We start from the raw sequence: 27,828 nt of genomic DNA, 5'->3' as shown, positions 1-27,828 counted from the left end.
TCCAAAGGGCAGATTCTGAAAAGTCATCTTAACACTGGTCCCACACTTGACTTGTTAAATGCATTCAAGAGCAATACAATAAAGGTCTCCTGAAGATGTAACGGAGGAGCTCAACACCAACCTGATTCATCTAGTCTGCCCATTTCCTTTTCTATTCCATGCAGACAAGGTGGTCCCCAGCTTTACTGAAGTCCATGAAGGACTATTATTCATGTCCTTGTCCAGGCGGCCATCAGTGACAGCCACAAGATATTACTTTATCTTTCATTTCAGATTGTGAACTTCAACCTCAGGGAACAATCTGTTTTTTTCCTCCAGCATACACAAGCTAAGATTGCTTTGCCTCGGTTCATGCGAATTTCGATTTAAATTTTCAACCATTATGTTATAGTCCGCTTCTGAATTTCCTCTGTTTTGCTAGATCCTTCTGCAGATATGGCGTTAGGGAGAATTCTCAGAAATGTGCTAATTCCCTTCTACCTAAGAGAACCACAGCTCTTTTGCTGGGCTTTAGGACATTTAATTTCTAACCTGGAGACAGTGAGACCTTTTTCCCACTCTGATGTATTTATCCGTCCTTTGGACTCTGTTTCTTTTGACTTGGCAGTCTGAAACTCCATAGGCGCCATCTTTACATTATGACAAACAGCACCTTCCCTAGGGACGCCACCACTCCCCTCAATCTATGTCTTCGCCTGGTGAACCTGGGCCTTCACGACCTTGGGCGTGCCTGAGGCCTTCACCATTGGGGGAGGGTCAGCGCCTCGCTCCCCCTCGGCTTTCTCCAGAAGCTTACCCGGGTGTGCTCAGACTTCCCTTTCTTCGTCGAGCCGGAGCGTTGGCTTGCGGTTGACTGCGTCGGCGATGATGCGCCCGGCCTGGCTGCTGCGGAGCCCGTACCAACGGCGCTCCCGGTGCTTTGCCTTTTGTTGGGCCCCCGTTCCCGGAGCGCCCTCAAAAGGTTTTAGAAGACAGCTCAGATTTCCTCTTGGGAGAGAAATATCGTCAGGGCTCACCTGCCGCCGGGTTCTTCGTCTCCAGCCACTCTGAGAGCTGCTTGCGACGGTCATTCATCGTGCGCGAGGACATGTCCTTGCAGAGCGCACAGGTCTCCTCCACATGCGCTTGGTCCGAATGAAGGCAGTAAAGGCAAAAGGTGTGCCCGTCGTCCAGGAAAATGTTCCGGAGTCCACATCCTGTGCAGATCCTAAACAGAGGCGTTGAGTCTCCCTTATCCTCAGCCATGTCCACGCGGGGTAGGCCTCAAGAATCTTCTGGAATCCTCCAAGAAGTGAAAGTCGACAGATATTCACCCTTGAGGGGCGTAGAAGCTTCTGAAAATGGGTCCCTGTTAATCAGAAGAATCAGTGAAGCTTGAGGCTCAATTGACCTAAAAAGAGCTTCGAAAAAACGCAATATGCAGTAAAAGCTCGAGAGCTGAAGCACAATGACTCCCAACACTTGAACGTGCAGTAAAAATCTGAAGATGGCTGCCAGAGGAGGGGCTTAGGTAGAGGGCAGTCATTGGCTGGGGGCAGTATGACCCAGAGACCAGCGATTGGTTATTAGGAGAAAGACAGTTCAGAAACTAAACTAAAATTGATTTTTTCTTTACTGAGGATTCCCAGCCTGACGACGGGGAATATTCATGAGCATGTGAATCCATGCCAGACCCCATGCTGGAGAATGCGCGTATGTGAGCAACTAGACCGAAATTGACCGAGGGGTATAGATGTTCTCTATTGTGTGTTGGTGAAAAGTAGAGAGTGAGCACAGTGGTAGGAGAGCTGTGTCTGGAGTGGGTGTTCTATACTTACGAGCCCGCTGTTCCAAGATTACACTCTGGATCTGGATAAATTGGTAGCGGTCGTCTTCGTGTTTCTTTGTAGTGACACACTGAGGTAGATTTATCGCTAGGAGCAGAGTAGGATATGTTTGTTCAGACAGACTGTCATTATTCATATATTATTATAATGCTCAGCTCCAAGCATCCAAGGGTCCAGGTCGCTGATTGTGGTTTATGATGGGTTGCAGGGTAGTATTAGGGAGGATGATATTTGGTTATGTGGCAGGAGCTCTCTCGCACCAACGTAGTCATACACAGCCCATATTCAGGTCTCTGGTTGTGCTTTATGATGGGTTACAGGGTGCGTTTAGGCAGGATATTGGATTATAGGATAGGGGGTGTCACGTAATAACGTGGTAACATGGAGGCAGTCATGCTAAGGCATAGGCTGGACAGAGGCCTTGTAGAGTCTGGGGGTTTGCGCCTGTGTGGGTCATATCTTAGGTATTTAGTTGGGTAAGGTATGGAGTGAAGGGGAAGATTAGGTATGGCGTGAGAGTCTGCAAGGCCCGTTTAGTACTCGGGGAAATGGAGTCGGCAGTTACATATCCTAGAGCCTGCAGTATGCCAAGGTTGTCATCTGTGGTATCCACTTCCTGATTCAGTCATGGTGACTTATTGGGTGCCTTCTGTGGTCTCATTGCTCGTTTAAAGAGTGCGTGACACTGAGCTCGCTTTGCATGTGTATTCGGGGTCCTTTTGTGAGCTATTATGACTCAATACATACCATGGACTATCATTTTTATGCTTCATCCCCTCTCCTGTTGAGGATCCCCCCACCCCCCCCCCTCCACCCCCCCAAGCACTTTTTGCTGGACTTGTGGACCTTTTTAAATCCTGAATGAGTGGACCAATTCTCCACTCATTCATTCTTATGGGCTCTGTCTTTAGGAACTATTTTCTCTGTGTTTTACCTTTACTATGGAGTCTTCTTTCCTTCATATCTCTTAAGGCATCTGTATTTTACTTTTACAGCACACAGCTTGTTATGGGCAATGTTGCTGGGAAGCCTTGTTTCCGTTTGAGATTCTTACCTTATCCTTAATTTGTACTGTTCTAAAGGATAGAGTTATACCTTGCATCGCTCATAAAACTTTATATTCTGAGAGATTGGCACACAGCACATTATGTGGCGTGCCAAGTGTTAGGAAGAATTCTCAGAAATGCGCCAATTACTTTCTACTTAAAGACCCCCAGCACTTTTGCTGGACTCTAGTACTTTCTGATTTCTAACCTGAAGAGTGAGACTCTTCCTCCCCCCCCCCCCCTCTCATGTATGTTTTGTGATTTGGACTCGGTCTCTTGTGACTTTGGAGTCTGACGAAATCCATAGGCATCTTCGCATTGTAACACAAAGCACCTTCAGATTTCCCAAATGTTTAAATACCTTCCCTCGGTGAAACTACTGTTTCCAAGAGCAGTGAAGCAAAATTGACTTTACTTATATTTTGTAACTTTCTAGACCCAGCACACTATCTTACCATAGGGTGCTGGAGGGGTTATTTAGTATCCCCTTTGCCTAGTTTCTTATGTAACATTTTTATGTTTCCCTTTCTACAATTAATGGCTGGTGGCAGTGGTTTACTTTTTACTACGGGCTGCAATGGCAGCCTTGGTAAAGCACCCATGGGTGTCCATTTTGTCAAATGGCCCGGTCGTCTTTCTTGCTGGAAAGGTCTTTCTTGAGATTTACTCTGCACGCCAAACCAAGTTTGGTCTCTTTGTTCGTTTTGTCTTTGGCAGGATTCACAAGTGAAGTCCGCCTCTGGCTACAGTATGTCTGGCAGGAAGTGAGGGAGGTGCCCAAAACTGTGCTTAATCCCCTTGGTTACCAAATGTGATTGGCTGGCTGTCAGGACAGCCACCCTGCTGTGTGATTGACAGCTTGGCTGGAATGCATGGGAGAAACCTGTATTAAAAGTTGAGGCTTGGTGGGACCAATCAACTCCAAAGTGCACTTGTTTGGACATCCTCTGGTAGCTGGCTGTACTTCTGCTGCTGCAGGAACCGAAGTGCCAGGGAGAGGAACACCAATCGGAGTGCATCACTTAAATCGGACCAGAGCTTTTAGAAGATCATCCAGACTGCCAGTAAGCAGGACTGACCAAGCCTGAGCCACCTCAACAGAGTGCTCGTTAGGGAGAGTTCTCAGACATGTGCCAATTCCTCTATCTTAGAGATAAAACACCCCCCACCCCCCTTCATCTCTTTTGCTGGACTGTAGGACGTTAATTTTTTGCCTGGAGAGAGTGAGACCCTTTTTTTCCCCCTCACTTGCTCATGTATTTTAATGTGGCTGTGAACTCGGTTTCTTTTGGTTGTGGAGTCTGAAACTCCATAGGCATATTTTACATTGTGTTACACAGCACCTTCAATGCAGTGACACAAGGGAAGTCTTCCAGATTTCCCAAAGGTTTAAATACAATACAATAGGGTGCTGGAGGGGTAACTTAGTATGCCCTTTGTCTAGTTTCTCATGTAACATTTTTATGTTAGCCGTTCCTCGATGAATAGCTGGTGGCAGTGGTTTACTTTTAACTACTGTGGTGCGCATTTACTGCAGGCTGCGTTCGCAACTGCAGTAAAGCAACCCAAGGGTGCCATTTTTGTCAAAATGGCCGTGGTCTTTTTTCGCCATTTCTTTGTGGAAAGGTCCTTCTTGAGCTATACTCTGCGGCCAGCAATTTGCAGGTGCTAGGTTTAAGGCAGCAGACAGGGTAGGTCCGATAAGTGCAGGAAGAAAAAGGGGGGGCTGTATGGGTACAGATACAGACCCCAGTGCAAGGGGTGGCCCAGAGGCAGTGCGGGAGGGTGACAGAATGAGCAGGTACCTGGGCCCAAAAGACAGAGGGTGGCCATGTGCACAGTGCCAAGAGAGAACAGATCAGCAGGGCAGAGGGGAAGCGAAGGCAGAAGAGGAAGGTCTTGAGGTGCTTCCGGAACCAGAGATGGTTCTCCTCAAGTTTTAGAGTGGCAGGGAGGCTGTTCCAGAGGGAGGCCCCAGCTGAAGACAGATCTACCCCCAGCTCGTTTCTTAGAAAAACGACTGACCCTGAGTGAGTTGGAGGTAGAGGAGCGAAGAGCTCGAGAGGGGAGGTATTTGCGGAGGGATAGCTGAAGCCTTGTGGACAATGCAGAGGGTTTTGAATTTAATCCTTGCATCCACTGGGAGCCAGTGAAGGGATTTCAGAGCTGGAGAGATACGATCCCAGGGCTTGAGGTCAAGGAAAAGTCTTGCAGTCCTGTTCTAGATTTGTTGCAGAGGGCAGAGCGTAGAGGCAGGTAGATTTAGAAAGAGGCTGTTACAATAGTCCAAGCTAGAGAGAACCAGAGCTTGAGATACCATGAGCTTCTTGGGGAAGGAGAGGAAAGGCAGAGCAAGGTAGGTGCCCGAAAAACTGTGGGCTTAGTCTCCTAGGAGACAGGGAGGCACTCTAAGGTGATTGGCCGGCTGGCTGTCCCTCAAGGACAGCCACCCTGCTGGGTTATTGACAGCTAGGCTGGAATGAATGGGAGAAACCTGGATAAAAGGCAAGGCTTTTTGGCTTGGAAGGCAGAGTTGACCACTGGTCGAAGGAATCCGAAGACTACGCCTGCTGCAACTTCTGGACCGTTGGTTTGCCCGGTGAAGCCCTGCTGCTGTGCTGAAACTCCAAATTCGTATCGACAGAAGCCCCTGCAAGGATGACTTCTCCCCTTGAGTTGGTGGGACCAATCAACTTTAAAGTAAGCCACATGGAAATCCTCTCGTAGCTAGTTGAAATTCCACTGCAGTTGCTGCTGGAACCGAATAGCCAGGGAGAGGAAGACCAGATTGTGTGCCTTGCTTTTAAGCTGGCCAAGAGCTCCAGTAAGATCCTCCGGACTCCCAGGAAGCAGGACTGACCGAGCCTGAGCCACCTCAAGAGTGCTGGACCCCAGATGCAAGGAAAGCCCATCTCGACAGCCAGGAACCGCTGTGTTGCTATTTGCAGTAGAAGCGAGGAGCTTGCCACTTGTGTGAAGTCTGCTGGTTGTGGTCAGTGACTGCCCCATAGCAGTGCAGGAGTTCCCAGACGTCCTGCCTCTTGTTCCCACGACTGAGGCCCAGGAACACCAGGATCTGCAGAGCTGCACAGGAACTGAAGTCATCTGCTGCTGTTTTCTTCAACCTAAAAGTACTGTACAGTCTAAGAGAACTTACCTCTAGTTGTGTAACAGCACCTGTTCTCTGTTGGTGAGACTCGTCGTGGTTACTCTGTAGAGTTGCTGATCGCTTCTTTACTTCACAAGTCTAAACAGCTTGTGGCCCTGCTTTGAATTCTTTTCTACAAAGAATTCTAAAACATTGTGCACGACTTTTACTTACCTGCAAGAAGTGCTTCAGCTCTCCTAGACTTTTGCCCAATTGACTTTGGCCTAGCCTGGTTCCTCTGACGTCTTTTTTACTTACCTGTAACTGTATTTCTCCAGGATTGGTATCTTTCATAGATTCAGATGCTTGAATATTCCCCGTCAGACTGGGACCCCTCGGTGATTAATTATATAAAATATTGTTTTTAACATACGTACACTGCCAACTAGCAGTGCATGTACATAGCCCATTGTAGTCTATGAGCCATTCTCTTGTGTAGTCCTTCCACCTCAGTTTGGTCCATTATGGCCCCAACCAGTGAGGTGACCAGGATTAAGCTCCACCCCTGGCAGCCATCTTCAGATTTTGAACCGTAGATGTTACATTATGATGGATGCCAAGCATAGGAGCAGCCTCTCAAGGGAGGCGGGAGGGCGCATGTGAATCTATGAAAGATACCAATGCTGGAGAAATACAGTTACAGGTAAGTAACTAAGACTTCTCCAGCATTGGATCTTTCATAGATTCAGATGCTTGAATAGAATACCGAGCATTTAAAACATGCCATCATTACATATGCATAAATATAGAAAAACATTTCTGATCAAACCGTTACAATGCAGCAACACAACGGTTGTATACCTCAGGAAAGGTGGGAAAAGAGGCTGGTCCTACCTTATGCAAAGAGATGGCGGAGCACTGCCTGTTCAACTGCTTCTTTGTTGGTGTCTTCAGCCAGGCAGTAGTGTTTTGCGAAGTTGTGCAGAGTGCTTTACGTGGCGGCTCTGCATATGTCCTTCAAGGCTACCCCTGCGTGGAATGCTGTTGACGCCACCCTTCCTCTGGTGGAGTGTGCAGATGGTGGTCTGATTAGAGGGTCGCCTTTCATCTGATGGCAGTGGGTGACGCAAGATGATACCCAGCGTGCTAGACTTTGTTTAGAGATAGGTTGACCTTTGGTACGGCCAGAGAAGGCAATGAACAGTCGGTTTGAGGAGCAGAACTCCTTGGTTCTCTGTAAATAACACTTCAATACTCTAGAAACGTCTAGAGACTGTAATGTTCTTTCCGCTTCAGAAGTGCGATTCTGGAAAAGGTTGGTAAAACAATGCGCTCAGTGAGTCATCTCCGAAAGCACCTTGGGAAGGAACTTAGGATGTGGCCTTACAATGATGCGGTCCTTCTGGAACAACGTAAAAGGAGGCTCAGAAGACAAAGCTTGTAACTCACTGATCCTTCTGGCTGATGTGATGGCCATCTTCAAAGCTGTTTTCCAGGACAAGAATTTCACTTCGCATCCGTGTATGGGTTCGAAGGGAGGTTGCATGAGGGCTGTCAGGATGGTGTTGAGGCTCCAGTTCGGAACTGGCGTAGGTGGATAAGTACGCAACAGCCCTTTCAGGAACACTTTAACCGCCGGTAAAGAAAGCAAGGATTGCATCTCCGGGCTGTCGTGTAGGCCTCTATGGCCGACAGATGGACCTTGATGGAGGGCAATGAGAGCCCCGACTTTGCTAGGTGCAACAAGTAGGGCAGAACCTGATCAACCGAGACCGTGAGAGGATCGATTGCAGAGTTCTCGCACTATTTGGAGAAACGGGTCAATTTCCTGGTGTAGGTAACTTGTGTCGAAGGGGCTCCCGCGCCCCGATATCCCAGCATTCTGATGGTAGCTTCAGGTTCATCAGTTTGCGTTGCTCAGGAACCATGCCTTGAGAGATGGGCTCCTCTGGTTGTGGTGGAGGCACTTGCAGTTCTGTTGTGTCAACAGATATTGATGCATCTTGAGGCGAATCGGGGGCCGACAGGATAGATGCTTCAGCGTCGAGTACCAGACTTGCCACGCTCAATACGGTGCGATTAGGCTCATAGAACAATCCTGTTCTTTCAGCCTGAGAAGTACCCTCACCATGAGGGGAATGGGAGGAAAGGCATAGAGGAACTTCCCCCGTCCAATTCACTGAGAACGCATCTCCCAGTGATTGGTACTCCGGGTATCTCGAGGCAAACCTCTTGCACTTTTTGTTGTCCCTGATGGCAAAAAGGTTGATATGCGGGTGGCCCCATAAGGCAAAAAACCGTTGGGTTTCCTTTTCGTCCAGTTCCCACTCGTGTATTCCCTGCTTAGGCTTAGTCTGTCCGCTAGGACATTGTCCACTCCCGGAAGATGCTCTGCCTTGATTTGCACTCGGTGGTGTAAGGCCCATGTCCATAGTTGGGCTTCTTGTGATAGGACTTCTGACCTCGCACCTCCTGCTTGTTTGTGTAGTGCATGGAGGTCGTGTTGTCTGTCTGGACTGTAAGTACCTGGCCAGCGATGACTGGTAGGAAGGCTTTCAACGCCAACCTTATGGCTCTGAGCTCCAACACATTGATGTGAAGTTGGGACGTGTGTCGACCAAGTGTCCTTGATTTGGAGGTTCGCAAGATGAGTGCCCCGGCCTGATCAGGAAGCGTCCGTCCTCAGCAGAAGGGTCGATGTCGGTGCTTGGAATGGCATCCCCTGCAGAAGATTTCTCGGATCATTCCACCATCGAAGAGCTTTGTGCAACGTCGATGGAATCTGGACGATGTCCTCCCAGCATCCGAGAGCTTGTTTCCATTGGTGGTCCAGGGCCTCCTGAACCGGTCTAATGTGTAGCCTGCAGTTTGGTATGAGGAATTTGCACGATGACATGCCCAGAAGGGATTTGTAAGAGCATACAGATGTCTCTTTCTCCAGGAAGCTCGATGTTGAGCGTAGAATCGCTGCTACCCTTTCTGTCGATGGCCTCACCCTGGGAATGGTGGTATCGAGATTGGCTCCAATGAAGAGAGCTGTTTTGCTGGGAACGGGGCAGGACTTTGTTTTGTTTATGGAAAAACCCAACTCTTTTAGGAGGTTGATAGTCCTCGACACTGCTGGGCGAGCCCTCGCAGCGGAACTTGCATTTATCAGTCAATCGTCCAAGTAAGCAAAGACTTCCGTTCCTGCCCTCCTGAGACTGGCAGCTACAGGCGCCAAGCATTTTGTGAAAACTGTTGGTGCCGATTTTAGCCAGAATGGGAGCACTCTAAACTGAAAATGAAACTATCCCACCGTGAGCCTGAGGAACGGTGTGTGCTGGATGGATCGGCACATGGAAGTATGCGTCCTACAAGTCTAAAGTGGCCAAGAAGTCATGCTTGTTTAACCAAGGTAGCACCCCTTGTAAAGCCACCATCTTGAATGTTATGCGTTTGATACATTTGTTGAGGGCCCTCAGGTCCAAGATGGGCCTCCATTGACTGTTTTTCTTTCTGATGAGTAAGAAGGGGGAGTACAAACAGTTTCACTTCTGAGAGTATGGTACTGGTTCTACCGCTGCCTTCTGGAGTAGTGTTTGCACTTCGGACATTACTTGCCTTAACATATGCACCCTGCGCGAAGTTCGAGGCAGGGAAGGAGGTTGCTCTAGAAATTCTATGGTGTGACCCTTTCGGATCACCTGCAACACCCATTTGTCCGATGTAATTGACTGCCAGCGCTGGAAAAACTGGCTTACCCTTCCCCCGACCGGGGTGTGGCGTTGAAGGGAAAGTGTTTGATAGTCAGTTTTACTTGCCTTGTGATTTCCCTTGGGCGGAGCCACGCCTGCCTCTATGGGCGTATCTTTTGGATGACTGATATTTATTGTCTTGGTACGTGCCGCCTTGTGCTTTCTGCCCAAACGAGGAGCGACCGTATCCTCTGAATTTGGAAGATGAGCCTCTGAAGGGACAAAAAGATCAATGGTCCATATTTTTGTCCTTCAAAGAACTGATGGCTCGGGCTGTGTGTCTGCTTTAATTCCCTTCAGATGGTCGTCTATCTTCTTTCCAAAGAGATCTTGTCCATCAAAGGGCATGTCTAATATCTGCGCTTGGACTTCAGGCCTAAAATTAGTAGCCTTCATCCAGGCCTGCCTTCCGAGTACTGTGCCGTGCGCCATCTGTCTGAAGCCTGATTCGGCCACATCAACTGCTGCGTCGTAAATCTGATCAGATTTTGCTTCACCGTCAGCGATTATTGACCTAGCCTCTTCCTGGAGCTATGGTGGTAGCCGCTTTGCCAATTTGGACATGCAGAGCCAAAGCTCGATCGAACCTTGCAGTCATGGCCAGCGCATTACTCGCTCTGATGGTGAGCGATGCAGAAGATGATACCTTCCTGCCCATGGCTTCCAGCTTACGCCAGTCTTTGTCCGGTGGTGCCGAAAAGGGTGAGGTGGGATTGGAGTTTCCTTCTTGCTGCCACTGTGATAACCGAGTCCGGTTTTGTATGACCTCTCAAAAAAAGCGGTGCAGACTGTGGAGCTTTATATTTCTTCTCTGGTCTGGACGCCAGAGTAGATAATGGCATAAATAGGATTTTGGAAACAGACTCCCAGATGGTGTCAGAGAAGGATGGTTGTCACCGTTCTCCTGCGTTTATCCCTGTGCTCATAAGGCACTGATTCCCTTTCCTCTGATGCCACCTGAATTTTGAACAATTCTGCAGCTTTGTCTATTATGGTGTGGAAAGAAACCAGATCATTTAGCGGTGAGGCCTCGCCTGGTGAATCTCTCCTCCTGGGCTTCTCGACTACTTAGTCATCCCACTCACTGGTTGCGTCTGCATCCCGTTTTATTTCTCCTCCTTCTGGGTCAGAGAATTCTCTAAAAGGATCATCCTGCCAATCTGAAACCGAAATGGTGGACGGCACCATTGTTGGATCCCCATCCCGAGATAGAGGTCTATATGAGGACTGTTGGTGAAGCACTGAGTGCTGCTCCTAGGTCTTTGAGCAGGTTCTGGTGATCTCGTCTGCTTTTGAGGTCGACCCCTGTGAGGTGAACTTCCTGACGTGCTTGGAATTGGAGACGAGTCTGTGATAGGTTTGCGATTCTATGGGATCAGTCGGAATATCCTTCTCCCTTTGATGTCTGTAGAATTCCTCTACAATCCTCTGTACAGATAAGTATCGGGTCATGAGGATTTTCGGCCCCTTCTGTGGACGGCTGCCATGGAGGACTGTTTCGGGAAGGGGCCAGGTCTCTCTTCCACCACTTCTGCATCTGAAAATTCTTCCTGGAGAATTACTTCAGGGAGTTCTGCCATGTCCCCTAGAGGTGAAACTTGCTGTACCAGTGGCTCAGCTTCAGTACCCTCAAGGAGATTGTCTTCAATGACAGGTGTATCGTGCGCAGAACACCTCGGACTCCAATTCCTCCGTAGCTGCAGGAACTTGCGGTGCAGCCGACGGTGTTGTGGGCGATGCCATCTTCGCTGACGAGCGTCCCGTGGATGGTGATTGTGTCGACGGATGTGCTTTGGATCCAGTCAACGAGTATTGCGTCAACGAATATGGTTTGCCCGTTGACGAGGGCTTGGCTGATGCCTGTGGTCTGGACTCCGTCGATGAATGCGGCCGTTGAAGAGTGCTTTGTGGACGAATGGTGTGTTTTCTTCCTTGACGATACATCTAATGACGATGACCTTGCCGTCAACTATGTTTTATGCGTGATCGTCGTCGATGATGGTTTCGTCGATGGTATGGCTGATGACAGGCCTTTACTTTTCCCTTCGCTCGTGGACGACTTCCCCGTCGACGACTGCCCTGCCCCCACCCGCCTGGTTTTTTGCAAACTCCTCCTTACCTCTGGAGGTAGATTTTGCTGAGGAGTGACTTTTTCCTGGCTTGATGAGTCCAGTGGAGGCAGAAAGGGTATCAACTCCAGCTTCCTCTTGCTTTTGCTATGGGAGAGGAACTCCTTTCCACTGAAGAGAACCTTCTCTTTGAAGTTTGCCTCTCAGATGGAATGCTTGATTGGACAGGAGCTGTCCTGACAGACTCTTCGCCCGGAGATTGATCCCTGGCTTTCAAGTGTAAAAGGAGTCTTCTATGCCTGTCCTGAAGAGTCTTGCTGGAAAATGTTTTACAAATATTGCATTTCTGGATGTCATGTGGATACAGACAAATGCAATGTTCGTGTGAGTCTTTCATGTAAACTAGTTTCTTCTTGCACCTCGCACAGTCCCTGAATAGCAAAGGCTTCTTGACAGCCTGAGGTGCAGCCATTTCTGAAGAGAAAGTTCACTCAACGATTTTGTAATGAAAACTAACCAGGTTACTCAAAGTAGTGACCTCTTAATCCTAGTCCACAGTGCCCTTTCCGCCATACTTATGGGACATCTCTCCGTCCTGTGATACGGGACCGGAGCACTTTGAAAAAGCATCAAAAACTTAGCAAAATATTTTGTCCTTCCTCTTTCCACGCGCGGGGCGCAGCACGCAGCCGTTACCCCACCCACCTTGGCTCCGCATCGCCCATCAGTCCTTTTCTATCGCCAGGTCAGAGACCTTTAAGCAATAATAGAGGAACCGTATTAGAGGGGACAGCGGGCGGGCGTATGGAGGAAAGGGACTATGGACTAGAAGTAAGGTGGTCACTACGGTGAGTAACCTGGTTAAACTCCTATGCCCCGTCCCTTTTCCTCTATACTTATGGGAGATTACCAAGCACTCCTCACAGGAACTACGGGTGGATGGAAACCCCTTACTGAAAAAGGTTCTTCAGCACAGCCTGGCCAAACTGAGCATCCGATTTGGAGCTCAGGTCTAGGCAGTAATGCTTACAAAAAGCCGATGGGGAGGCCCAAGTAGCCGCCCTTGCGATGGTCTCCCAGGGGACATATTTCTGAAAGGCAACCGCGGCTGCCTTGCCCCGTACCAGGTGTGCATGAATACCTTTAGGAGGCTGCAGCCCTTGGACAGTGTAATACTCTGTAATACAGGCAGTGATCCACCTGTAGATAGTTGCCTTAGAGACCTGCTTACCTTGTGGATTACCAAAAGTCATTAACGATTGAGAAGAGTTGCTAAATTTAGAAGTTCTGTCTAGATAGAACTTAAGAGCCCTTGTGACATCTAAGCAGCGCAGAACCCCTTCTGCTTCTGAAGCAGGGTTCGGAAGAAGACCAACAGGGAGATTGATTGATTCAGGTGGAAACCAGAGACCACCTTCGGCAGGAAAGAAGGGTTTGTCCGTAGGACCACCTTATCCTTGTGAAAAACCAAGAAGGGATGCTCCACCGACAAAGCCTGAAGCTCACTCACACGCCTGGCCGAGGTAACGTCAACCAAAAAGGACACCTTCCAGGACAGGTGCTTGAGGTCCACCATGGCCATTAGTTCGAAAGATTTATGGCACAACGCCGCAAGGACCACATTCAAATCCCACGACAGGTGCAGATTACTAACCGGTGGATAAAGGCGTGTCAAATCACTGGATTAGACAGAGTAAGAACATTGGTCTGTAGCAAGTTAAGCGGAGACCGCCGAAAGAGAAGTTCTGCATGACAGAACGTGAACTCCCGACTCTGCTAGGTGGGATACAAAGGACAGTACAGTGTCAATTGTAGCCACCCTTGGGTCCAATTGTTTGTCTAAACACCAATGACGGAACCTGAGCCATTTGCTCCTGTACTGAGCCCTATTCGAGGGTTTCCTGGCTGCCTGAATAATACGCATGTTATCCGCAGACAGGTCAAGATGTTCTAAAGACTTGAACTCAGGCACCATGCCGCCAAGTTGAACAATTGTGGGGAGGGGTGCCACAGCTGTTGATCCCCCTGGTGAAGAAGATCAGGTTACCGTTGAGTCCCGATCGGTGGGCACACCGACAGGTGTTGAAGTTCTGAGAACAAAAACCTGGCTGGCCACCACAGGGCTATGAGCAGGAGGGAACAGTTCACTGTGTTCTTCAGCTTGCAAATCGTCCGATGAATTGGAGGCAGAGGCGGGAAAGCATAGGCCCTCATGTTGTGCCAAGGAATCTCGAGAGCATCACCCAGAGAGGAGGCTCCCAGCCCGTTTCTGGAGGCGTACAGAGGAAGCTTCTTGTTTGCTGCTGGCGCGAAGAGGTCCACTTCTGGAGTGCCCCAATGCAGAAAATCCCTCAGAGGATCTCTGCCTTCCACTCCCACTCGTAGCTGACCATCGTCCGCCGACAGAGGGCATCTGCCATGACATTCAGCTGGCCCGGAATGCGTACTGCAACTAGCCAGACACCATGAAGAACCGCCCATTCCCAAATTTGGATGGAAAGGTCCACGAGAGGGGGAGACTTGGTGCCCCCTTGCTTGTTGATGTAATACATTGACACCACATTGTCCGTGCGGATACGGACCACTTTGTTGGCAATGATCGGTCTGAACGCCTTGAGCGCTAGGAAGATCGCCAGAAGTTCCAGATTTATGTGGAGGAGCTGGTCCTGAGGCGACCAAAGACCTGATACCTGACAAAGATCTAACATCGCACCCCACCCTAGAAAGGAGGAGTTCGTCGTGACCGTTACCATAGGGGCTGGGTCCTGAAAACTCGCCCCCGACAGGTTGCTGAGAGAAGACAACCACTCGAGATCCGCTCTCATGGAATCCGGAATCATCAACTTGAGTCCAGATCCACAGCCTGACCCCAAGAACTCCGAAGAGCAATCCGAGTTCGCCTCATCTTGAGACAAGCAAGAGGGAGAGCCAACACGCACGAGGCCATGAGGCCCAGAAGCCTCTGGAACCACCAGGTTGACATGCTCTCCGACTGCGCAAACATCTGACACGTGGCCAACAGATCCGCCATTCTGTCCCCGGTCAGGTACACTCTGCAGTCTATCGTGTTCCAGCGAAAACCCAGGAAAATCAAGTCCTGCAAGACCGTCATGGAAGATTTCCACCCGTTCACCGACAGCCCAAGATGGAACAGGAGTTGAATGAGAGACTGAAGATTGCACGCGGCTTTCAACGGGCAAGGGCTGCGCAAGAGCCAGTCCAAATACGGATACACATGGATACCCTGCAGACGAAGATAGGCCGCAATCACCTACATCATCTTCGTGAAGACACGCAGCGCCGAGCTGAGGCAAAAAGGAAGCACTTGAAATTGGAAGTGCTCCTCTACCACAGAGAAACGGCGATATCTCCTGTGTGGATTCCAGATCAGAATATGCATGTACGCATCCTGAAGGTCCACCACGCTGAGCCAATCGCCCATCTGCAAAGAGGACCGTATCTGGCCGGGCGTGATCATCTTGAATTTTCTCTTGGGGTAGGAAAAGATGGAACTTGGAAAGGTCTAGGATGGTGCGCAGGCCAGCCTGGTTGGATTTTGGCACCGTAAACAGCCGGGAGTAGAAGCCCTCCCCTCGCTCCCCAAGGGGAACGGGTTCCACAGCTCTGAGGTCCAGCAGTTTCTGAACGTCTGCTTTTAGGGAGGACGATCTCGACTGCTGGAAAGGAGGGTTGAAGGGTGGGGTAGGGGGTAAGGTTAAGCGGAAGCCTGCCCAAGCGACAAGACCCACCTGTCCTCGTGATGGTCTGCCACGCCTCCCACTGGGGTCTCGTGTGAGCACGGAGGGGCCCTCATTTGGCAGGCTTTTCAGTGGTGTTAACACCTGAACCTGAGGAGGAGGCTGAGGAGCGGGAGAAAAACTGAGTCTGTTGCTGTCTCTGGCAAGAATTACCCAAAGGGGTATCCACTCTGCGGGATTTCCGATCTAGAAAACCTCTGAAACCAGAGGAAGGCCGGCTTTGTGACAACGGTCTCTGGGCTCTAAAGTGAGTTTTAACCAGGACGGACAAGGACATAGCTATCTGGGTGCTATCCTGCGTTTTGGTCAGCTCCATAGCCGTTGTGGAATGGAAAAGCTCCTTACCGTCAAACGGCAGGTCCAACACCTTGTCGTGCACCTCCTTTGAGAACTTGGTGGCATGCAGCCACGTCTGTCGAGAGGTATCAACTCCCAACATAAGGCCTCGAGCCAAAGTGTCAACGTGATGAGCCGCGGCCTCCAGCAGATCCTGGGCCAAGACTCTGGCAACGGACAATCCCACCTTAAAGTCTTCCAGCTTCTCGACTGGAATCAACTCCTCGAACTCCGACAGACCTTTCCATATCTTCATATTCGCCCCCAACGTCGTCAGTTCTGCATTGGCCTGCCGGAGCTGCAAGGCCAAGTTAGCAAAAGTCTACCTCCCAAGGGAGTCGAGGAGCTTGTCCTCTTTCCCGAGGACCTGAGTAGCCGTCGTAGAAGAGGAGGCTGCAGGCCTGGACTGTAAAGTGGCCACAACCACCACCGTGGAGGAGGTGGGCGGACAAGATGATGGGGGCTACCTCTTCTGAAGAATGCAGCCTGCATCTCGCGTCAACTTTCTTATTGATGAAAAGTCCAGCGTGTGGTTTTTCCCAGACCCTACGGACCGGCTCCAAAACGTCCTTCTGCAAGAACTGGCCGGTACGCTCCGAAGGAGACAAGGTGAATGCCCCTGAAAGCACACCCTCCTGTGGAGCGGGTGCCTCAGGCACTGGAACATCCAATAGGCACATCATGTCCAGTACCCGGTCGTGAAAAGCTCTGATCGAGCAGGGCTGGTCTTCGCTCTCCTGATCGCCCTGCGCAGCATCCTGCAGGTCAGGATCCTGCTGTACCGTGTCAGGCACCGCCTTGTCCACGGTGGGCGGGAGGGGGGGAGGGGGAGAGATAACGGAGATACAGGCGGGTCGGGGGAGGCACCGTAGGCAAGGGCTGCGTGGCTGAACAACCAGAGGCGCGGATGGAGCCGGAGGCGCAGACGGGCATATCTCCCAAAAAAAACCCCTTGAAATAATCCCTCATGGGGTCAGTACACATGAGTACCTGAAATTTGCTGAAAAAAAGCATCATCCGGAGAAATCTTTGGAGCTGCCGGAGAAGGCCGCTCATGAGGGCGATAATTCCATGGACGCAGAAGGGAGGGTTGCCAAGCCGGCCAATCCCCCAAGGGTCGACATAAATCAAGGGTGCCTAACCCACAGGCAGTGAGATGTAATGCGGAAGGGGCATCTGAGCGTTCCAGTTGTAAATTGGGTGGAACGGGTGCGCAAATGGAACCTTATGTTCACCTACAGAACTGCTCCCCACACCTGAGGCTGATGGCGTAGTTGTGGGAAAAGCGCCCAAAAAGGCAGCCGTGGTTGTGGCGGGAACGGCCGCCATTTTGCCATCACCTGAGGCGGAACTGCGGCACGTGTGGAAGTGAGGCAGGGGTCCCCGTCGGTGGGTCAGGGGTCTTCATTTTTAGGCTTTACACAAGGAACCTCGGCTGGAATGTTTCTGCGACATACCAATAGCCAAACAAGCCTTCACAGGAAGGACCTCGGCACTGCCGGTAAAGGAGGAACTTCCACTCCTTGCCCCCTCAACTTTTCTGGCGTTGCCACAAGAGCAGGAGCAGTGAGAAACATCTTTCACCGATAAGGCCTAGTTAGGCCTCTCAGAAATGTTGGTTTCCTTAGCTTCTGTACGAGGGACCTCAGACCCAAGTCCGGTCACAGCCTTTCCAGCGCGGGCCTTGAAAATGCGCTCGGTAACACCAAGCCCAACCAAGGCCTCGTGGCGAACCCTGGTTTTGAGGGAAGCCGATAAAGAGGCCTCGGAGCGAGCTCCGGTACCCCACGACTCAGTAGAACTAGGTCCACAAGCAGCCCCCACAGGAGCGGCTTCGGAGTGTACTCCGGTATCTACAGGCCCCTTACGGAGACCCAGCCGGGGTGCTCTGAAAAGTAAAGAACTTACCGGGCGTTTCTTCTTTTTGCTGATGAAAGATTGAAAATGCAAAGGAGGAGTACGTCGAAACACCACCTCCCACCGCTCTAACCGACGTTGAAGTGCCAGGACCGAAAGAGAATCACAATAAAAACAGGAGTCCCAACGCCCTCGCAAAGCGTTGATGACACAAGGAACAATCTGGAAAGTCTAGTTTAAACGACCGACTATTACGCTATCGCTAGTGAGAGCCAGAGAGGACAAAAAAAGGAAGAAAGTCTTCCGGAGATGCAAGTGCATCCAATCCCGAACGAGCGGAGAAAAGGACTGATGGCCGTTGCGTGGGGCAGAGCCGAGATGGGCGGGCTTACGGCCACGTGCTGTGCCCCGAGCAGAAAGAGAGGAAGGACTAAAACACTTGAAGCATTTTTTGATGCTTTTTCAAAGTGCTCCGGTCCCGTCCAACAGGACGGAGGAATGTCCCATAAGTATGGAGTAAAGGGGACGGGACATAGGAGTATGGGATACATTACTCACCGTAATCGTATTTCTGATGCTTCTATCTGCTTAGATTCACATGCTGTGCATAGGCCGACATCTAGTGGAAGCTGCGGAGTATTACAGTTTGTTTTTCGAAACTCGAAAATGGGCGTCGACACAGGCGTGCCAGTAATACTATCCCTAGTGTGACGTCCACTGTACCCATGATCCCTCACGCGTCTAGGACCCTAAGATTGTATTTTTTCTGACATGAGGAGTAGCGGGAGTACAGATAATCCAAGCAGATAGATAAGACTACAAGCATCCATGCGCCTTCTCTCAGAGGGGAGGAAGGGTGGGTCGCATGTGAATCTAAGCAGATACAACCATCAGAAATACGATTACTGAGTAATGTATCCCTTCTGAGGCTTGTGGAATCTGCTTAGATCACACGCTGTGCATAGATTAGCGAGCAGTACCTGAAGGAGGTAGGATGTGAGAAGGGTCACGAGCAAATAAATGTCTTAGAACCGCTTGTCCCACTTGTGTATCTGTCTTGGAATGGGTGTCAATGCATTAGTGCTGAGTAAAAGTGTGAATAGAGCTCCAAGTAGCTGCTTTGCAAATAGTGTCAAGGGGTACATTTGCAATGAAAGCCAGAGTGGCCCCAAAGCCTCTTGTAGAGTGGGCTCTCGGCGTGAAAGTCAGAGCATTTTCAGAAAGGGAGTAACACAGCTGGATACAGTTAATAATCCACTTAGAGATGGCACCCTCAGAGACGCGATCCCCTCTCTGCCAGTAGCTACGGAGACAAACAGCTGGTCTGTTTTCCTTAGCGGTCTGGTCTTGTTTACATAGTAGAGGACCGCCCTACGCACATCTAGGGTGTGTAGTTTCACCTCAGCCGAGCTTTGTGGATCTTGGAAGAAAGCCAGAAGCTCGATGGACTGGTTCACTTGGAATTTGGAAATAAACTTAGGTGAGAACCTAGGGTGTGTGCGTAAAACCAGTTTATCTTTATGGACAGTATCTTTATATGACAGAGCCTGAATTTCACTGACCCTTCTTATAGATGTAATTGCTACTAAGAAGGCCGTCTTATAAGTCAGGTGTTTGAGACTGCTTTTATGCATGGGCTCGAATGGGGGGCCCATGAGTTTAGATAGCACCACGTTAAGGTCCCATCCTGGTGGTGGGTTTGAAATAGGAGGGTGAAGTCTCTTTACTCCTTCCATGAAGGCTTGAACTACTGGTACTTTCCACCACGACACCTTGTTATGGGAAGTGGTGTATGCTGACAGAGCTGCGAGGTGTACCTTCAGTGAGTTAAAAACCAGTCCTGCATCCAGCAGGTGGAGCATGTATGTAACAATAGTGGAAGGAGTGCAATCAACTGGGTTGATTTGTTTATTCTGACACCAGATAACAAATCTCTTCCATTTGTCAAAGTAGCAGTGCCTCGTGTTTGGCTTCCTAGATTCTTTTTAGGGTGTCCATACACCTCTGTGGTAAATTGAGATGTCCGAACTCTATGACCTCAGGAGCCATGCTGCCAGGTTCATTGAGGTGGGTTGAGGATGCACTGTTTGACCTTGGTGCTGGGACAGTAGGTTATACCAGCCCAGAAGTTTGATGGGTTCGCACACCGCTAATCTGCGTAAGTGTGGGAACCACGGTTGTCTCGCCCACATGGGAGCAACCAGGACGAGCGTCATCGATTCTCTGTTCATCTTGTTGACCACCTTCCTGATGAGACTAGTTGGTGGAAAAGCATACGCAAACATTCCTGACCAGTTCAACCACATGGCGTTCCCCTGGGAGTCTGGTTGGGGGAACCTGGATGCAAATCCTGGGCATTGTCTGTTTTCGCTTGTGGCGAATAGGTCTATAGTGGGGAAACCCTACTGAGCAAAGATAACTTCTACGTCTTCTCTGTGTAGACACCATTCGTGTTCCTCTGGGAGGGGGTCTCTGCTCAGGGCATCCGCTAGAGAATTGAGATCCCCTGGAACATGTTGCGATGACAGGAAGATGTCCCGTCTGAGTGCCCATATCCAAATTTTCTGGGCAAGCTTGTACAGATTTGGCGAACAAGTCCCTCCTTGCTTGTTCAGATAAAACATGGCTGTAGTGCTGTCCGTCCAGATTTGCACTGACAGATTTAGCAGGTAGGGCTCGAACGCTTGAAGCCCTCTGAATACTGCCAGAAGCTCTAGCAGGTTGATGTGATTCTTGGCCACTGAGTGAGACCAGAGACCCTGAGCTGTGTGGTGGAGATGGCAAGCTCCCCACCCTGTCATGCATGCATCGGTTGTGACTACCGCCTGTATCTCGGGATCGTAAAAGGGTTTCCCCTTGGACAGATTTTCTCTTGTACACCAGAGAAGGCTTTGTACAAGTGTTGGCGAAACGACCACTAGATCGCCAACCATTCCAGCATGGGACGCATGCGCAGGCGCGTGTGGGGGACCAGGTAAATACATGACGCCATCATGCCCAGCAAACGCATTGCTTTGCATACCGTTATCTGGCGACCGGACTGATATTGCGGAATTTGCAGCAGTATATTCCGAATTCTTTCCTCGGAAGGAAAGGTCAACCCCTCTTGAGTGTCTAGGATAGCTCCTAGGAACTGCTTGGAGGTGCTTGGCACCAGACTTGACTTTTTCTCGTTTATTGAGAAGCCCAATTCGAAGAGGAGGTTGATTGTCCTTTGAATGTTTGTTCTGCAACTTACTGGGGTCTCCCCCGTGATGAGCCAGTCGTCCAGATAAGGGTACACCGGGATTGCCTCCCTGCGTAGGTGTGCTGCCGCCACCGCCAGTATCTTGGTGAATACCCTTGGAGCCAAAGCTATCCCGAAGGGCAGTACCTTGAACTGGTAGTGCCGACTGTCCACCTTGAAGCACAAGTACTTTCTGTGCGCTGGGAACATGGAAATATGAAAATAGGCATCTTTCATGTCCAATGTTGCCATGTAATCCCCCTTTTTTAGGAGGGGGATTACCTCCTGGAGAGTAGTCATGCAAAACTTTTGGGGCTTGACATACTTGTTTGCAGGCCGTAAGTCCAATACTGGGCACATTGTTAAATCTTTTTTTGGCACAAGGAAGTAAGTTGAATAAATACCCTTGTTTACCTGGTGTCCCGGGACGAGTTCTATCGCGTCCTTTGCTAGCAGATTGACGATCTCCTCGAGGAGGATCTTCTGGTGGTCCAAAGAATGTATTTTTTGTCATGGAGGATGGTTTCGGGGACGCTCTAACAGTTCTATGCAGTACCCTGCGGATACTGTGGACAGCACCCATCTGTCTGATGTGATCCCTTCCCAAGCTTGGGTGAAGTTGGAAATGCGTCCCCCTACTGGGGTTGTGTGAGAAGGGACCCTGAACGGAGCGTCACTGTTTTGGTGGAGGCGTGCCGCCTCCTCTACTGGGGCTGCCTCTACCTTTACCACGTCCTCTTTTATTACCCCTGCCGTAACCCTGGGTAGACTGTTGGTTATTATTGTTCCACGGTGTACCCTGCCCCTGGGAATAGTTGGATCCTCTCTGGGAATTTTGGCTGTGTGGGCAACGAAAATTGCCATTCCCTCTCTGATTAGGGGTTTATTGGTTAGTTGGCCTAGGGATTTGAGTGTCTCATACTCGTCCTTGGCATTTTTCAGCGCGTCCTCGACCGCCTTACCAAACAGATCCGGCTCCACCTGTTTATCCAACAATGATGCTTGGGTTTCAGCTTTGAATCAAGACTGCCGTAACCAAGCGTGTCTCTTGATAACAGTTCCTTCTGCTATCAATCTGCCGGCGTTATCCGCGGCATCAAAGGTTGCTTTTAAAATGCAACCGGACACAGTTCTTCCCTCCGCCAACTGGCTCTAAGTGTTCTGGGGCGGAGTCTATGAGTGCCGTGACTTCTTCCCACTGATGGCAGTTGTAGCTGGCCAACAGGGTGGTGGAGTTGGCAATCCTTGCCTGGTAGGCGGAAGTGGAGGCTACTTTCCTGCTCAAACCATACAGTTTCTTGCTCTCTTTGTCGGGAGGAGCTTCAAACGATGACAAGGGTGTTCCAGCCCTCTTACGGGTGTTTGTAACAACCAGGGAGTCTGGCTTCAGAAGTTCCCTTAAATACAGTGGGTCTGATTAGGCTGCCCTGAAAAGTCTCTCAATCCTGGGGTTCACTGCCCTGGTGAGGTTAGGATTTACAAGTGAAGGGTCTATTCTTCTCTGAATAGACTTAAGGATAGGGATGGCCTGAGCAACAGGCCTCCTTTCTCCCACTAACTCCTCGGTGAAGTCCCTCTTCTCTTGAGCACCCTGGGTGTCAATGTGGAAATGTTCTGTTGCTCGAGACAGAACTTAATTCAGGAGAGGTTGGTTGTCGACAGGTGAGTCCGTAACCGGGGGTTCCTTCTCTAGCGGGGAATCTACTCTGTAGGTTTCAGGGTCTTTTTCTCTTCTTGGTCCTCATCATGCCCATAGTAGCCCGTACCAGTTTGCTCTTCCAACGTGCCCAAATCTGCATCCTCGCAAAAGGATGTCTCTCCTTGATACGGAGAGTAGGGCTGTACATAGAAGGGGTCCGAAGACCTTGTTGGTGTTACAAACCGGGACTTTTTACTTGGAGGTATTGGATTCTTAGAGCCTGAAGGTGCTAACCCGTCGGGAGTATAAGAGAGAAAGTGTTCAGGGTTTTTTGCATAAAAATCTGCCAATGGGGACATCCTTGACATGACTGTATGTCATCACTAGACCATTCTCTAGAACTGGGAATGACTTTCTGGAAGTTTCTCCGACTTATCCTGACTAGACTTGCTTGTCTGAGCAGGGGTCTTTGTGATAGCAGAAGATTTGGACCTGTCTGTTTATGAGGAGTGGGAGGCGGCTGAGGTTGCTTCCTTTGTTGTTTTTCCCCCTCCCGTGAGTGGAAGAGTGTTTTCCCTGCTTTCTCGCCCCTTTGGGGCCTTTCGACACCTGGCGTCGAGGTTCGGGGGTAGTGTCCCTATCCTTAGAACGTGGAGGTAGGGGCTCGGGAGCCGCCGTAACGAGGTCTGCGGGCGCTGACTCCTGCAGTGCGGTCTGGGGATGGAAGTCGGCTTTGTCCTCCAACGATCGAACTTCCGTTACCTTGGGGAGCAAGGCACTCTTGGCAACAGTGGATGATTGCCTGGAGTCATGCAGCGATCTAGATCGAGAACGCCCAGAGGACGCCCAGAGGACGCCGATTCGGACCGTTCGCTATGTGCCTCTTTCCGAGAACTCGACGTGCGCGTCGAGTCCCGGTTGGCCTTCATGTATTTTGTGGAAGTGCTGTGGGAAGCGCTTGTGTCGCTGGGGGTCTTCCCCATAGCCGCCCTGCCGGACGAACTTCCGAGGCCGGGGACTTGCGCTCGGCTGTCTTTCGATGCCATATTGCCCTCGCCGTCCGAAAGCACAGCGTCGCTGCCATCGCTGAAGGCGCCCTCCGCTGCCATGGCCTCCTGACGCCTGGCGTGGTGGGCCCAACGCTTAATCGAAACCTACTACACGCTCTGCAGTTCGCCTCGGGGTGGTCCCTCAGCAAGCAGAGATTGCACGTGGCGTGCCTGTCGACCCAAGGGTACTTGCGGTTGCACTTGGGGCAGAATTGGAAAGGGGTACCCTCCATGCGCACATTGTGGCAGCGGGCTGGTAAGTGTAGGAATATATAAGAATGTACCTATATACCAAAACAGTGTAGAGTATGTCCACCCCCCACTCTCCCTACTTGCAGGGCCGAGGCCAGGGGCCTTCCGAGGCCCAAATCCGTCATGCAGCTGTCGACGGTCGAATTCTTCCCCGGGCCGGTGCTGAGTGTGGAAATTCGGTGACTCGACGTTGGGGTGGAGAAATGGGTAAGTATAACAATATTTAGCAAAAGTACGGCTAAGGCCAGGGAACTCTGCGAAATGCTTCCGACCAGTATGGCGGAAAAAAACAATCCGAGGGTCCTAGACGCGTGAGGGATCATGGGTACAGTGGACGTCACACTAGAGATATTATTACTGGCACGCCCTGTGTCGACGCCCATTTTCAAGTTTCGAAAAAAAAACTAATACTCCGCAGCTTCCACTAGATGTCAGCCTATGCACAGCATGTGATCTAAGCAGATTCCACAAGCCTCAGAAATTTAAATACTTGTCACTGTGAATCTGTGTAACCCCTACAGCTCACATTGACCCCACTTGAGATAAGCCTGGCTGCTCAGCACGCTACCAACCTGGCCCTATATTGATTCTACGTTTTCTACAAAGACTTCTAAAACATTGTGCAAGAATTTTATTCGGTATTACCCAAATTGACCTTTTATAATTGGTGGATTGTGTGAGGGATTGCGGGGGGGGGGGATTTGGATTGGGTGGGGGGAATTGTGGAGGATTTCACCCCCACATATATGCCCTAATTGACCTTCTAAATTAGGCAAATTCTCCAGAGGTCAATTGTGAAAAGGTCAATTAGTATACAACCTTTTATTCACCTACAAGAAGTGCTTCAGCTCACCTAGACTTTTGCCCAATTGACATTGGCTGGCCTGGCACCCTGAATAACTCTTTCCTCTGACATTGTGTTTTACCTTTCCTTCCAAGAAGGGGTTAACTTACTTTGCATCGGGGGTTCAAAAGTACTCACCTGCTTCAGAATAATTGTGTGACCTCTGGTTTTATTCTATAACCCGTTTCTTTGACATTCTTCTCAGTATTGCTCTAAATGCACCAGTGATGTATTAATGTCCTCAGTGTCCTAACTATTTAAGTCACCTGAGGTTGTAGGAATTGTCTGTGTGCCATCCCCAATGGGTATTTGATGATTTAGAGAAACTAAGCGTGTATTTGTGTGTTACTTGTATATTGCCCCTTCTGAAGAAGGCTTATTCAAACTTACTGTTAAATTAATAATTTAACAACAAAGAAACCTTGAGTCTAAGTGTTTATTTGGATACTTGTCACTGTGAATCTCTAACCACCCTAGTGCTCACATTGACCCCTCCTGAAATAAGCCTGGCTGCTCAGCCACACTACCAACCAGTGTAGTACAGACTTATACTAAAGGGTTCCTATTGCCAGGAGGGGACAAGGTTGTTTTAGTGCACCCAAAGGTTACTGCTCCAAATATAGCCTAACGGGGGCGATTTTGACAAAAATGGTCACCCATGGGTGCAGTAGTGCAGCTGAGGGTTCAGCCTGCGGTAGGAAAGACCAATGGCAGGAAAAATTAAACCACCGTCACCAGCCATTTAAAGTAGTGAGGGTAACATAAACACCCCCCACCCCAGCACTCCCCATAAGATGGAGTGTGCTGGACCTACAAAGTGAAAGGTTAAGTAAAGTCAATTTCACTTTACTATTCTTGGGAACTGTAGTTCACACAAGAAAAGGTATTTAAACCGTATGAGAAATCTAAAGGGATTTCTTTGCGACACTGCACTGAAGGTGCTGCGTGTCAACAATGGTCCAGCAGTTGCAGCAGCCGTCCTCTTCCAGCTCGTCTTCGGTTCTTTCGTTCCAGTGGTAAACTGCCTTCCAAGCCAAGAGACTCGCCTTTTATCCAGTTTCCTCCCTTGCTGCCACTCACCCAGCAGGGTGGCTGTCCTTGCCGGACAGTTAGCCGGCCAATCACTATAGAGTACAGTTGGGCCTCCTAGAAGACTGAGCACAGGGAGATTCGTGCACCTCCCTCACTTCCTGCCTACCCCAGACACCCTGGAGCAAGAGGCAGATTTCACTCGTGAATCCCACCAAAGGCAAAACGAACAAAGGGGCCAAACCTGGTTTGGTGCACAGAGTAAATCTCAAGAAGGACCTTTCCACAAAGAAATGGCAAAAAAAGAAGACGGGGGCTATTTAGACAAAAATGGCACCTTTGGGTGCTTTACTACAGCTGCGAAAGTAGCCAGCGGTAAAGGCACACCATGCTAGTTAAGTAAACCACTGCCACCAGCCATTCATCGAAGAAAGGGTAACAAAAATGTTACACGAGAAGCTATACAAAGAGGATACTAAGTAACCCCCCTCCAGCACCCTATTGTAAGACGGTGTGTGCTGGGTCTAGAAAGTTACAAACTTAAGTAACATCAATTTCACTTTACTGCTCTTGGAAACAGTAGGTTATCCAATAGAAGGTATTTAAACCTTGGGGCAATCTGGAAGACTTCCCTGTGTCACTGCACTGAAGGTGCAGTGTGACAATGTAAAAGATGGTGCCTGTGAAGTTTGTCAGACTCCACAACCAAAAGGAACAGAGTTCAAACCCACATTAAAATACATGAGAAAGTGGGGAAAAAAGGGCCTCACTCGCTCCAGGCAGAAAATTAAAGTCCTACAGTCCAGAAAAAGAGCTGGGGGTCTCCAAGGTAGAGAGGAATTAGCACATTTCTGAGAATTCTCCCCAACACTGGTCCAAGGAGTTGAGTGGCTAAAAGAGGTGGAATGGATCACTAGGAACCAAGATCCCCTGCCAATACTTTTTGGGTTGGAAGAGATGGAGGGCGAGTGGAAAGCTGCGCCTCACATGGCACACTTTTTGTTGCAAGCAAGAGCTTGCTTTGACAGCATATTGGAAGAGGGAACAGTTGCTGAGACTGGTAGACGGTCTAGGAAACCTAGGGAGTTCTACTTATTGGAAAACATTACAGCAGTGCTCCATGGAAAGCGTACAGGGGTGGAAGCTGAATGGTTGACGTTTCATAGTGCATGTAGGGTTTCAGAGTCACACGACATTGAGTGATGGGGGTCGACAGAAGACTCCGATTATGAGGATCTCAGGAAAACAGTGCACAGTCACCCCCTCAGGCAACTACCCTTACAGATGGAGGGAAGGCTGGCCAGATGGGGTTTGCACTACAAGGACATCTTGAGGGTTTAGGTTTTAAATCGTTTACGTTTTTACAACAGGGGGCCCATAAAGTGTTTATGTATTTCCATGGGGGAAGACTATATTTGATAATTGTTTGACAATGTGCATTTTTTTGTATGCCAAAAATCAATATAAATGTAAATCAAAACAATACATTGGTTAAAAAGAGACAAAGCAAACACTGCTTGGTTATACAAATACAATGTCACAATACCTTATTCAGAACAGGTTTGGTAGCAGAAGTCGAGGGTGAAGTTGTTCTGGTAAGAGAGCCAAAGCTGAAAGTGGGCAGAGCAGCGCTGCTGATTGGCAGAGAGATGTTAGGTAATGCTGGCATGTCCACATCCTGTAATCAGTCAGACGATGAGTAATTTCAAAAACAGTTAAAAACATTATGCAATAGTCTTACAAACAGGCGCTGGCAAATCTAAGGAACATCGGGTTGGAAAACCTCATCATAACACATCCAAATAGTTGTAAGAGTTTGCACCCATCAGGCTTATTCTCAAAAATTAATGGTCTGTGTGCATGGGTGCACCACACAACATTTAGAAGTCAAAATAGGAGTTGGAAACCAATTAAGATGGACAATCATCAATAGACTCATGTGCAACATCTAGCCTAAATGGGTCTTTCAAATTCCGTGATTGGCCATCTATCTCAAATTCCTTGGTAGTGAGAAATGCAGAGTCTGGCTTTGGCAACTAGTTGTCCCACACCAGCTGCCATAATGAACTGCA

General features: G+C 49.5%; 1 protein-coding gene across 1 annotated transcript in view; it reads right to left on the bottom strand.

Moving 5' to 3' along the window:
* NUP153 (nucleoporin 153) overlaps positions 1-27,828 on the bottom strand; it is a 1,189,258-nt gene that overhangs the window by 475,217 nt on the left and 686,213 nt on the right. The window contains exon 12 of the mRNA XM_069613598.1: positions 27,303-27,434. Within this exon, the coding sequence (XP_069469699.1) occupies positions 27,303-27,434 (132 nt within the window). The remainder of the gene's footprint in view (positions 1-27,302; positions 27,435-27,828) is intronic.

This window comes from Ambystoma mexicanum, chromosome 5p, assembly GCF_040938575.1.
Source record: "Ambystoma mexicanum isolate Mex_15411 chromosome 5p, UKY_AmexF1_1, whole genome shotgun sequence".
Taxonomy (NCBI): Eukaryota; Metazoa; Chordata; class Amphibia; order Caudata; family Ambystomatidae; genus Ambystoma; species Ambystoma mexicanum.
This window is presented reverse-complemented; position numbering and strand designations above follow the sequence as displayed.